This window comes from Dermochelys coriacea, chromosome 1 (assembly GCF_009764565.3).
Source record: "Dermochelys coriacea isolate rDerCor1 chromosome 1, rDerCor1.pri.v4, whole genome shotgun sequence".
NCBI classification, from domain to species: domain Eukaryota; kingdom Metazoa; phylum Chordata; order Testudines; family Dermochelyidae; genus Dermochelys; species Dermochelys coriacea.
In genome coordinates, this window is record NC_050068.2 from 19,800,818 (window position 1) to 19,815,042 (window position 14,225).

At 41.8% G+C, this 14,225-nt stretch overlaps 1 protein-coding gene across 1 annotated transcript in view; it reads right to left on the bottom strand.

Annotated features, from left to right (window-relative positions):
- Nucleotides 1-14,225, bottom strand: part of DLG2 (discs large MAGUK scaffold protein 2) — a 1,500,569-nt gene that overhangs the window by 422,580 nt on the left and 1,063,764 nt on the right. Inside the window, 1 exon segment of the mRNA XM_043504108.1 lies at nucleotides 11,996-12,165. Within this exon segment, the coding sequence (XP_043360043.1) occupies nucleotides 11,996-12,165 (170 nt within the window).

Sequence of the window (14,225 nt, forward strand, 5' to 3'; positions counted from 1 at the left end):
TTATCAGTTTTAAGTAGTATAACCAATTAACCATATATACCAGTGGTGGGCAACCTGCGGCCAGTGGGCCGCGTACAGCCCATCAAGGTAATCCGCTGGCGAGCCACAAGACACTTTGTTTATAGCTCCTATTAAGCCGCGGTTCTCTGTTCCCGGCCAATGGGAGGTGCGGGGAGCAGTGGCCAGCATGTTCCTACGGCTCGTGCCACTTCCTGTAGCTCCCATTGTCCAGGAACAGAGAACCGCAGCCACTGGGAATTGCGGGCAGCCATGCCTGTGGATAGTCAATGTAAACAAACTATCTTGCGGCCTGCCAGCAGATTACCCTGACGGGCTGCGTGCAGCCCATGGGTTACAGGTGATGTATACAGATGACAAAAATTACAGCAGCTATTAATGTTGATCTTATAACTACACATTTTAGAGGTCTCTGAGGTATGTTTGGGTCGATATTCTCAAAAGCAGTCACTACTTTTGAGTGCTTACTGACACATTATGAACCACTTAAAATAAAAACATTTGTATTTCTAGAGTCCCAGTTTAGTGCATTACTCATAAGACTCAAATCCCAATCCTCCTTATGTATGATCAGGAATTTAGGGTTTTGTTCAAAACTGCAAAAACTCTATTGTTCCAAATGATTTCAACAAAACAATGTAAATCTTGTTTTCAACCTGAAATTCAAAGCAAATTTTAGATGGTGCAAATCATCACAAATCAGAACTAAGTATCTTTTTGTACAACACCCTCCAAACTCAAACTGCTAAGGGTTGCCAAGCTGCATTCAATACCCAATATTACAGAACCTAAAACTGCAAGAAAAATGACTTTGAACAGGAAATAACTATGAGGTAATGGTGTTGACATTTTCATAGTGACCACTGTATCTGCTGCTATCTGAGGTACAGTGAGCATACCCTTTCCATCTGGCTTGGTAGTTAAAAATGATAGGATTTCTTTTTTAACTTACTACTGTATTTACAAAAACAAAAAGGCCCAATTCTGCAGGTCTTATGGAAACAAAAATTTAAATGAAGTCAGTGGGAGCTGTGTCTTAGTCAAGGCTGCAATAAAATAGGCTCATTCCACAATGATACTACACTTTCTTCACACCAAAGGGACGCTCAACAATTTTCTACAGTATGCTGTGAACTCTGAGCACAAGCAATCTGCAAACTACAAAACAAATCTTAGAAAAGGATAGCAACACTGAATGTAATTCCATACAGCCCTTCATTTATGCAGAAATATATTTAGGAGAGACAGTACTACAACAGCAAGATCCTAAACCATCTAAGAATTATTTTTTTACAATGCAAATCTATCTCAACTACATCATCCAGAGCATGTGCACTAATACTCACCAGCAACCACACACCACACAACAGAACCACTAACCCAGGAACCTATCCTTGCAATAAATCCCGTTGCCAACTCTGTCCACATATCTATTCAGGGGATACCATCATAGGGCCTAATCACATCAGCCACACTATCAGAGGCTCCCTCACCTGCGCATCTACCAATGTGATATATGCCATCATGTGCCAGCAATGCCCCTCTGCCATGTACATTGGCCAAACTGGACAGTCTCTACGTAAAAGAATGAATGGACACAAATCAGACGTCAAGAATTATAACATTCAAAAACCAGTCGGAGAACACTTCAATCTCTCTGGTCACTCGATTACAGACCTAAGAGTGGCTATCCTTCAACAAAAAAGCTTCAAAAACAGACTCCAACGAGAGACTGCTGAATTGGAATTAATTTGCAAACTGGATACAATTAACTTAGGCTTGAATAGAGACTGGGAATGGATGAGTCATTACACAAAGTAAAACTATTTCTCCATGTTATTTCTCCCCCCCATCCCACCCCCCACTGTTCCTCTGATATTCTTGTTAACTGCTGGAATTAGCCTACCTTGCTTGTCACACCATGAAAGGTTTTCCTTCTCCCCCCCCGCTGCTGGTGATGGCTTATCTTAAGTGATCACTCTCCTTACAGTGTGTATGATAAACCCATTGTTTCATGTTCTCTGTCTGTGTATATAAATCTGTCCTCTGTTTTTTCCACCAAATGCATCCGATGAAGTGAGCTGTAGTTCACGAAAGCTTATGCTCTAATAAATTTGTTAGTCTCTAAGGTGCCACAAGTACTGCTTTTCTTTTTGCAAATAGCCCCAAGGTAACAGGAAGAGACATTGTGTTCAATTCTCTATGGTCTTCTATTCATTCCAAGTGGAAGACCACTTAAAATGGGTCATACTATTTTAAGAGATCATCCAGAAAGAATTCTGGAAAGAAAAAAAAATATTGAAGGCACATTTATGTGGAAGTCTACAGGAAAAAAAAGGGTACTACTACCTAGTTGGAGAGTGGATCCATACCACATATACCATACACAAGTAAAACAAAACAACAAGTATAGTGTGACTTCAAAAGAAAGTTTGTAAAATCTCATTGTTTAGAGATAACAAATGAAAATGGATGTATTTTCTAGCAAGCAACACAGCATGAACCACATGAGGGAAAGTTAATCAACAAATAGAGATCAAAGACCAAACGAGATAGGCAACAGAGAGAGCAACATACATTCCCAGCATCTACACATAGGAAAAGAAAGGAGAATACCGCAATTGCACATCACCATATGGAGGGTGTGGGGGGAGGAATCTGATACATAAAGATGCAGTGGCCTAAACTACCTGGAATAGCAATACCTCTATATCATGGGTAAAAGGAAGAGAAAGCAAAGGAATTAAATACCTTTTTTGAAAGAGAATTTGACCTATCAGATATCAAGTTGCCTGAGTGCAAGTCAGTGTTGTGGTCAGCACTACCATCAAGGTCAAGAATTTACCATTGTGGCTGTATAACAGAACTTCACGAATTTACAGTGAAGATTCACTGTGGATTCTTAGATATTGTGAATTAATAAATAATTTCAAAACATATAAACAAAAGGTTTGTTTAGAAGGAATTAAGGTTGGTTAAGTGTGACATCCCCCGGCAAATGCAAACTGTTCAAAGCAAAAAGAAAAGGAGTACTTGTGGCACCTTAGAGACTAACACATTTATTTGAGCATAGTCTCTAAGGTGCCACAAGTACTCCTTTTCTTTTTGCGGATACAGACTAACACGGCAGCGACTCTGAAACCAGTTCTTTTTCAGTGCATTGTGGGAGAACTTTTCTGTCCTTCTGAGTACACGGGGGAATTGTGGGAAAGCGCTGGAGGACTATTAGCCTGCTACCTCAGGGCAAAGGGGGCCGGTTACCAGCCCAAATAAAAGCAGAACTGGGAACTGCTTTCATTGCGAGTAAAAGGTTTTTGTGTGTGGAAAGCAGAGGGGCCAGAGCAACACCTGGATAAGAGCCTCGGCTATCTCTGTAGTGAAGACATATCCTTATACTGATGGTGACCGTCTCTGAATATTCTCATTAATATTTTTTCCATCTCCAACAGCAACATAAACATATTAACTTCCCTAATGGGAAAGCTTAAACAGTACCTCGGCAACCACAGCAAACATTCATCATTGACACACATACAGGTTAAGTGTGTATCACAGTCATAGCACTTCTCAATCCACTGCACATGCAGCAGAACGAGGCAGCAGCGGCAGCAGGAGTGGGGCAGGCAGCTGTCATGTCATTGACATAAGTAGGAGGCAGCCGGAAACAGATCATGTGCCCGGCCCACGGAGCGCAGGAAGCCCCCACCAGGCTGAGCTCCAAGCGTGAGGTTGCAGTGGTGGCACTGACACAGTTCAGGAAGAAATGTTGGGTCGAGTCTGAAAAAGACTCGACACTCTTCGGGTTGGGTCAGCTGTGATTAGCTTGGGATCAAGGCTAGGTCAGGATTTAAATTTAAGTCCAAGCAGACCTGTACTCATTAAGAAAAATAAAGGCATACAATTAGATGTTTTTATTGATCAAATTCAGCCACAATGGGGGAAAAATCCATTATCAGAGCCAATAGGAAGGAGTAATAGACCTAGACTTTAGCCTACTGTGATCCTTACTTCCAGTGGGTCTGCACCTTTCTAAGACAGTGACTTAGAAGGCAGCTGGCAGGCTATATTTTCAACATTCTGTCAGTCCCAATTAGGGTACCTCCTGGCCAGTTATTATCATCTACTCATAGTCAGTGGGGGGAATTAACCCTATTTCTCTACTTTTTTAAACCATATATTAAAAGTTGAGATTCAGGTACTTAGCGCCTATGTTTATCTACAAAATTTCAGTTTTATTGAGATTTTTAAGCCAATGTAAAATTTCCAGAAAGCGGTATGTCCTTGTATTCCAGTTCACTAGTAAAAGAAGGCTGTTATTCTATTATCTTATACTTAATTAAGCTCTTTGGGGGGGTCTATCCCTGTGTTTGTACAGCATCTAGCTCAAGGGAGACCTGATTCATGACTTGAGCTCCTCTCCACTAATAAATAGTATCAATGGTGAATTAAAATACAAAAGCAGAGGCTCAAGTCACCAGAATTTCCAGATGGCATAATCAGTTGTGTTTACATTTGTTTCTTATTTGCAATTTTTAATCTGCCATTTCTCCTCCCAGGTTTCCTGCTCTCATCTGTTTTTCATTATCTAAGCATCTTTTCTGAAGCTGTGTTATCTTCTAAATGTCTCATTTGCTACAAAAGTGAGCTCAGGAGTTTATTATGCTCCTGAAAATTTGTTTGAAAAACAAACAAAAATATATGATCCTGCCCTGCTATTGTTACTGAAACTAATGTTTTCTGTTTTTAAATTGGCTTTCATTCTAGTGTATGACAGAACGGCTTAAGCTACCAATCAAAACCCTTGTTAAATATGCTCTGACACCATGTCTATGTATAACAAGGCTACCAACTGTCAGCTTAACAATGGTAGAATTCTACTATCCATAAATAAAAGATTCTCTAAGTTACTGTTTCATCTGATTTAAAGGTTCTGTAAAGAAAGGTATCAAAGTATGTTGGCAAATGTGTCTAGGAAGAAGAGCTTCAGCAAGAACTTGTCGCAAGGTTAATATCATTAGATAGCCATTTGGCCTATGTGTGATCACATCACTTGAGAAAAGTGCTATTTGTGCTATGTTTGCTAATATCAGGCAAGATCATTGTGTGCAAACCCTTAATGCCCTGGCTGAAACAGTGGTTTCCATCGATGACACTATGAGTAGGTCTACACTATAATAAAACAGCCTCAGCTGGTCTTGTCAGTTGACTTTGGCTGTGGGGCTATAAAATTGCAGTGTAGACATTCACGCTTGGGCAGGAGCCCAGGTTCTGGAACCCTGCAAATTTCTCCATGAAAAAGGCTAACTTGAATAAAGCTCTTCTCCTCTTTCCCCTTAACATGACTTTCTCTGGGGGACTTTTCCATAAGTAAATACAATATTCTGCAGTAGTTCTGCTTGCAGTACTCCCACTCGGTCAATGGGAGCTATGCCTGCAAAACAAGAACAGAATAATAAGTAGAGCCACTGAAGATAAAAAATCTACAGTGAGAACTGAAGAGGAGAAATATGCTCTCAATATTTCTTAGTTTTCTCGTCTGAAAAAGTGGTAGGTTTAAAAAAAAAATTATGCACAAGAGTAAATTTCCATGCAGGGTCCCAGAGGTGGTGCTCTAGCAGAAGCCCAGATGTCTAAACTGTAATTTTATAGCCCCACAGCCTGAGCCCCACCAGCACGAGTCAGCTGACTTGAGCCAGCCATGGGTGTTTTATTGCAGTGTAGACACATTCTGTATGTCACGGTGGAATTTTACTCATCGCTTATTTTTTATAAGCTGATTGAAACTAATGAACTTAGTGCTTCATAGGGATCCTTCTCTGTGTACAACCATGCTAATTACACAACTCAACCTGCCTTTCCCATAAGACCCTAAGTAATATGGTACTCTCTACCTCCCCAAAACTGATTTGTTACTATATGCAGATGCAACAGAAACTTTCAGTGATAATAAAGCAATATGTGTGTTGCTAGGCATATGATATAATATGATATAATATATATATATATATGATATATGATATGCAGATGCAACAGAAACTTTCAGTGATAATAAAGCAATATGTGTGTTGCTAGGCATATGATATAATATGATATAATATATATATATATATGATATATATATATATCATATAATATAATATAATATGATACTTTGAAATAATCAGATTAAAATTGCTACTATATGAAAATTAATACTAATTTAAAAAATGTAACCAGCATATATATATATATATTATTTTCCTTCTTCCTCTGTAGTACATATGAAGCATACAAGCACATCACTTACAGTGCTCAAACTATAAAGCATAAAGACTTATTTTTTTCCAAGCGCTGATTATTTACTTTAATTTTTTCAACCTGCTTTTCAGTTAACTTACTTTCAGTAATGCTAAAATAGAAATTTAAGAGACACCTAGTTTAATAAAACTCAATACCTGGAGTATATGTCTGCAATGAATTTCTTATTTATTAACTAGAACTATCAAATCAATACTTGAAAAACTAAGAGGTAAAAAGTTCTTCATTTGTTGTAAAAGCTTTTTTTATATTGACTCTGTTCTGTAACAAACGTAAAACAAAATTGTTCTAGGCACACAACCAAAATGAAAATCTTGCAAGAATTTTTTTAAATAAAGTGCTAACATCTCATTTCCATTTCCACAATGCAGCCACAGGTACAGTAAAACTAAATTATTTCTTATTGTCTCATCAAAAGCTTAAAGGATATGTTATGTTTAGTTTCTTTAGGTTACTCAAGATAACCGTTGCACTGCATATTTGTTTAATTCAAAATTCTTTAAAACACTGCTTCCTGTACTGTTCCAATGTAACATGTACATAGAAAGTCTCCCAGCATAGACTGTTTTGCATTTGAAAGTCAATTTTGTATTATAACATTCTGGATTCTTAGAGCTAAATTCGTCCCTCAGATGCACATTTAAATGTACCTTAGTGTTTGGTGAACCATGTAGTGTTGAAGTCCAAGTATCAAATGCTTGTGATATTCCTAATATAGAGGTACTTACAATATGCAGGACTTTGTGCTATTTTTCCACAGTACATTACAAAATATCTCAGTAAACAAATAAAATCCTCAAAAAGAAAAGCAGTACTTGTGGCACCTTAGAGACTAACAAATTTATTAGAGCATAAGCTTTCGTGAGCTACAGCTCACTTCATCGGATGCATTTGGTGGAAAAAACAGAGGAGAGATTTATATACACAGACAGAGAACATGAAACAATGGGTTTTATCATACACACTGTAAGGAGAGTGATCACTTAAGATGAGCCATCACCAGCAGCAGGGGGGGGAAAGGAGGAAAACATTTCATGGTGACAAGCAAGGTAGGCTAATTCCAGCAGTTAACAAGAATATCAGAGGAACAGTGGGGGGGTGGGGTGGGGGGGAGAAATAACATGGGGAAATAGTTTTACTTTGAGTAATGACTCATCCATTCCCAGTCTCTATTCAAGCCTAACTTAATTGTATCCAGTTTGCAAATTAATTCCAATTCAGCAGTCTCTCGTTGGAGTCTGTTTTTGAAGCTTTTTTGTTGAAGGATAGCCACTCTTAGGTCTGTAATCGAGCGACCAGAGAGATTGAAGTGTTCTCCAACTGGTTTTTGAATGTTATAATTCTTGACGTCTGATTTGTGTCCATTCATTCTTTTATGTAGAGACTGTCCAGTTTGGCCAATGTACATGGCAGAGGGGCATTGCTGGCACATGATGGCATATATCACGTTGGTAGATGCGCAGGTGAACGAGCCTCTGATAGTGTGGCTGATGTGATTAGGCCCTATGATGGTATCCCCTGAATAGATATGTGGACAGAGTTGGCAACGGGCTTTGTTACAAGGATAGGTTTCTGGGTTAGTGGTTCTGTTGTGTGGTGTGTGGTTGCTGGTGAGTATTTGCTTCAGATTGGGGGGCTGTCTGTAAGCAAGGACTGGCCTGTCTCCCAAGATCTGTGAGAGTGATGGGTCGTCCTTCAGGATAAGTTGTAGATCCTTGATGATGCGTTGGAGAGGTTTTAGTTGGGGGCTGAAGGTGATAGCTAGTGGCGTTCTGTTATTTTCTTTGTTGGGCCTGTCCTGGAGTAGGTGACTTCTGGGTACTCTTCTGGCTCTGTCAGTCTGTTTCTTCACTTCAGCAGGTGGGTATTGTAGTTGTAGGAATGCATGATAGAGATCTTGTAGGTGTTTGTCTCTGTCTGAGGGGTTGGAGGAAACGCGGTTATATCGTAGAGCTTGGCTGTAGACAATGGATCGAGTGGTATGATCTGGATGAAAGCTAGAGGCATGTAGGTAGGAATAGCGGTCAGTAGGTTTCCGATATAGGGTGGTGTTTATGTGACCATCGCTTATTAGCACCGTAGTGTCCAGGAAGTGGATCTCTTGTGTGGACTGGTCCAGGCTGAGGTTGATGGTGGGATGGAAATTGTTGAAATCATGGTGGAATTCCTCAAGGGCTTCTTTTCCATGGGTCCAGATGAGGAAGATGGCATCAATGTAGCACAAGTAGAGTAGGGGCATTAGGGGACGAGAGCTGAGGAAGCGTTGTTCTAAGTCAGCCATAAAAATGTTGGCATACTGTGGGGCCATGCGGGTACCCATCGCAGTGCCGCTGATTTGAAGGTATACATTGTCCCCAAATGTGAAATAGTTATGGGTGAGGACAAAGTCACAAAGTTCAGCCACCAGGTTAGCCGTGACAGTATCGGGGATACTGTTCCTGACGGCTTGTAGTCCATCTTTGTGTGGAATGTTGGTGTAGAGGGCTTCTACATCCAGAGTGGCTAGGATGGTGTTTTTAGGAAGATCACCAATGGACTGTAGTTTCCTCAGGAAGTCAGTGGTGTCTCGAAGATAGCTGGGAGTGCTGGTAACAAAGGGCCTGAGGAGGGAGTCTACATAGCCAGACAATCCTGCTGTCAGGGTGCCAATGCCTGAGATGATGGGGCGTCCAGGATTTCCAGGTTTATGGATCTTGGGTAGCAGATAGAATACCCCAGGTCGTGGTTCTAGGGGTGTGTCTGTGCGCATTTGTTCTTGTGCTTTTTGAGGGAGTTTCTTGAGCAAATGCTGTAGTTTCTTTTGGTAACTCTCAGTGGGATCAGAGGGTAATGGCTTGTAGAAAGTGGTGTTGGAGAGCTGCCTAGTAGCCTCTTGTTCATACTCCGACCTATTCATGATGACGACAGCACCTCCTTTGTCAGCCTTTTTGATTATGATGTCAGAGTTGTTTCTGAGGCTGTGGATGGCACTGTGTTCTGCATGGCTGAGGTTATGGGGTAAGCGATGCTGCTTTTCCACAATTTCAGCTCGTGCACGTCGGCGGAAGCAGTCTATGTAGAAATCCAGGCTGCTGTTTCGACCTTCAGGAGGAGTCCACCCAGAATCCTTCTTTTTGTAGTGTTGGCAGGAAGGTCTCTGTGGGTTAATATGTTGGTCAGAGGTGTGTTGGAAATATTCCTTGAGTCTGAGACGTCGAAAATAGGATTCTAGGTCACCACAGAACTGTATCATGTTCGTGGGGGTGGAGGGGCAAAAGGAGAGGCCCCGAGATAGGACAGATTCTTCTGCTGGGCTAAGAGTATAGTTGGATAGATACCCCAGGTCGCATCCGATGAAGTGAGCTGTAGCTCACGAAAGCTTATGCTCTAATAAATTTGTTAGTCTCTAAGGTGCCACAAGTACTGCTTTTCTTTTTGCGAATACAGACTAACACGGCTGCTACTCTGAAATAAAATCCAGTAATACTGTCATACCAGCTTCCAGAAACATGAGCTCTTTAAAGACGAGATGAGACCTAATGAAAGCCAGTGAAAAATCATTTTATTTCCAAACTATCCAATGAGTATGTCAGCCTTTGTTTCACCTGACTCATTCATTATTACTAAAGACATCTGTATAAAAAAAACAGTCATGGAGCCATATGGTCTGATGGAAAATCTCCACTAAAATGATTGGAGCTATCCTAGAAATGAATTAGGTCCCTTATTGACTAAGGGCTTGGCTACACTTGTGAGTTAGAGCACATTAAAGCAGCCCCGGGCGCCCTAGCTCACTCCCCGTCCACACTGGCAAGGCATGTAGAGCGCTCTGACTCCATGGCTAGAGTGGTCCTGGTATTCCACCTCAGCAAGAAGATTAACGCTTGTTGCGTAGTGGCTGAAACACCTGGGTGTCAGAGTGAACGAGGTGTTGCATTACTGTGCTCTGATCAGCCTCTGGAAAAGTCCCATAATCCCCTTAAGTCAAGTGGCCACTCTTCTCATTGTTTTGAACTCACCTAGGAATGCGGATATGCCCTTTGAAAGCTCCATTTCTGACAGCCAGCTCCGAGACAAAGAAAGCCGTTACTGTGGAATGTTGTGTGTGAGAGAGGGAGGCAGGGAAGGGGGAGGTCTGCTGCTGTCCGAACTTACAAGACATGCTTTCAGCCCCCCAGAAAGCCAGTCTCTCTCCCCCACATTCACACAACACACTCCCTGTCACACTCCACCCTCAACCCCATTTGAAAAGCATGTTGCAGTCAATTGCATGCTGCGATAGCTGCCCATAATGCACCACTCCCAATACCGCTGCAAGTGCTGCAAATGTGCCCATGCCAATGTGCTTGAAGCTGTCAGTGTGGACAGACTGCAGAGCTTTCCCTACTGCGCTCTGCAAGGCTGATTTAACTCAAAGCACTCTACATCTGCAAGTGTAGCCATACCCTAAGAGTTCATTGGTATCTCCTGCCTATTCCCCTCCCCCACCACCCCTACTGAAAGTAACAGCTCTGTTTGTGGTATTAGCAGCTATGGAAAATAAGGTCGTTTCAAAAAGCAGCTTTTCAGGTGGGAATAAGCATTAGGATCAAATGAGCTCTTAAGAAAAAAAGGTCTTGTTTTCATGAAAATACCTTTAGTAAGAAGAAAGGGGGAAAGAGTAATGCTGAAAGTTTTATATATGAGCAGTATTGCTTCTAAGAAATATTTTATTTTCAGGTTTTCTGTGAGATCCTGCAATTTACACTAAAGTATTCACAATGTCCAGAGGGCTCCTTCACCAGCCAGAGGGTTTAGATAGTGAAGACAAAATGATTTAAGCCTGTGTGCAGGGAGGTTTTAGCCTACATTTCCATGGCAACTTGATGAGGAGAAAAATAGCCTATTATGCAAGGACAACTGAGTTATCTTTCTAGGACAGTCTGTTTTATCTTTTATTCTTTCAACAGTAGCTTTGGGAGAGAGAAACCTAAGGGAAACTCTGGAAGGAGAAGATGGGGGATAGTCATATGGCCGTTTGAACGAAGGGGAATTGGAGAAGACCATATTCAACAGCATCCCAAATAAAAGGCAGATGCTGGAGCTGGGGAGAAGGTTTGGAAGAAGGAGGGCTGCCTGACAGCTCACAGGCTGACACAGCTCACTGGCTGACACTTCTGCTGTCCTTCCTTTGCAAGCACTGAGCTATCTCTGCAATCATTACCATCTAAAACAGGCCAGATGCCCAAATTCTCTCTATACTGAATATTAGATTCCAGTGCTTTCATCAACATCTGCAGGGAAAACAGGCAACTGAACTCAAACAGATTTCAGAGTAGCAGCCGTGTTAGTCTGTATCCTCAAAAAGAAAAGGAGTACTTGTGGCACCTGAGAGACTAACAAATTTATTTGAGCATAAGCTTTCGTGAGCTACAGCTCACTTCATCAGATGCAACAAGTTGCATCCAATGAAGTGAGCTGTTGCTCACGAAAGCTTATGCTCAAATAAATTTTTCATTCTCTAAGGTGCCACAAGTACTCCTTTTCTTTTTGTGAACTCAGACAGTGGCAGTCCAAAAACATTTCATTTCAGCTCTCAATATACATCAGCACAGCCAGATTCCAAAACGTCAGGTTGAGGTGCCAGTTACACTATGATGAAGACTTTAGTTATGCAGCAAGAATTAAATGTCAAAATGTGGGTTCTCTTTTACATATTTACCTTTAGGGCCTTTGAACAATTTGATTTCTACAACCGTCTCCAGAATAGGTCTCCTTCGACGAACATACAATCGCACAATAGAGCCAGCCTCTTTTAGTGCCTCTACTGCTTTGCTGTGAGAGACCTCTGATACATCAGCCTCATTCACCCGCAAGATACAATCATTGACCCTGCAAGGAAAGAAAAAACAGATTTAGAGAATGTTGCATTTGTTATTTTGAAATTGAGCAGAATGTGCTTCATCAGAACTATTATCAAATGAACATAGGTTAATAGGGATGTTTGTCAGGTCACAGATTTAGTGTGATGCATTTCACTGATTAACAGTAGGAAAATGGCACACCTGGCCCACTGAAATGACACACCTGATTGTATTTGCCATCCTGTCTGATCGTTTAGAGAGATAAATTGCTGCTACCTAGTATAAGCTCTTTGGGGAAACTACTGTCTTTTCTCTGCGTTTGTACACTTCATACAATGTGGGACCTGGTCCGTGACTAGCACTCCCAAGTGCTAGAGCAAAACAAATGAAGAACAAACTTCTTCTCTGGCTCAAGGTAGGCCACTTCCCAGTTCTATTCTAACAATGAAGTCTTATGTTAATGTAATTTTATTAAAGAGCTCATGCTATGTTATCAGTTCTATGCTTATTCTTAAGGAAATCAGTTATTTACATATACACAAGGCAATCACTCTTGCTTCATTCAAATACCTCGTTAAAACATTTTTCATCAGCAAGGCCCACCAGTGATATCACTTAAATTAAAAAATGCTATCACACATTGTAGTGAGGTGGCGTGGCCTCCCTCTGAGACTGAGCGGGAGAAACCACCCTCCAACCCCTGATGGTTTGAGCCAGACAAGCAATGCCAGAAGCAGAGGAGCACAGGAGGTTTAAAAAATGGGACATGCAGCTCATTTATGCAAGAGCTGGGGAAGGAAGCCCACTGCCGAGCTAGGCAGCCAAGACAGAGCTCTACAGTGCTGAAAACCCAGAGGAGGAGCCAGGACTGCCAAATGACCAGTACCCGGGGGAGCTACTGGGACTGCCACTGGCGATTTACCCTGGGGAGATGGAGGAACCCCAGGAGATGGAGGTACACTTCAAAGGGGTAGTAGGAAGCAGCCAAGGCACCCCAAACATTAGTCTGATTGTGTTACCAGAGTCTAAGTCTGTGTGTTTCAGTGGGATCCCCGCTAACCCAGTGGCAGAACCCTCAGGTTCCTGTCAGGGCCCTGGGCTGGAACCCGTGGAGGAGGGTGGGCCTGGGTCCTTCTATCCCTGCTGCTGCCAGCCCCCCACCCTGAGGTGACAGCCTATCCACGCTAGGCTGGATGGCATGTGTTTGCTATTTGTTCAGCCCCTGCTCCGAGGGCCAGAGCCCCTAAACTGCTTGTTGCTCAGCCCCTGCCCAAATTGAACTATTGTACCAATGTCTCATTGTCAAAAAATAAACATGTAAACTTAACATTTGGAACCAATCCTTCCTCTGTCATCCCCATGTCACAATTCAGGGCAACTACACTTGTATTCCCCCTCTGTGTTCCCTCGAGGGAACCCACTATAAGCTCCCAGCTCCTTAGCTATCACCTCTCTTGGATGGAGACCAATGTCTCTCTCCCTCCCAACTGAGGTTTTTTTTCCAGGATCCACAGTTTCCTACCTACACTGTGATATTCCTAACAAGCCAGACTGCCTGAACACACCAGCATCTGCACTTTGCTTTCACTTTGAATAGCTGTAATAGGCAGCCGTTATAAATGACCACAGAGCTCTTTATAAGCAAACACATTTATTCTTACGGTGAAAGCATTACAGAGAAAACATTAAAAACAATAAAAGGCCCTACACAAAAGCTAATAAGCTTACCAAACATCACACCTCAACAAGAGCTCTTGTAGGAATCAGTCCTTCAAACCCCACAAAGGGTTTTTCCTGTGGCTACAAGCTCATAATAGCCTTGGCTCAGAACCAGAACCACCATCAATAGTTTAGTCTTTTCTTTATAGAATTTGGGGCATTGATCTTGGCCTTATGTAACAGGTGATCAGCAGACAAAGGGACACTCCTCAGGGCCCACTTCAAAAGGCAGGGGTTTTGCATAATCCGGGTTAGGGTATGTGTGTTCATCTCCTGCTAGATATATCCTAGGAAATCCACTTCACACCTATTATTCCAAAAGTCCATGCTTGTCTGACACATTGTTCAATATAGTCCTTTGATCATCCA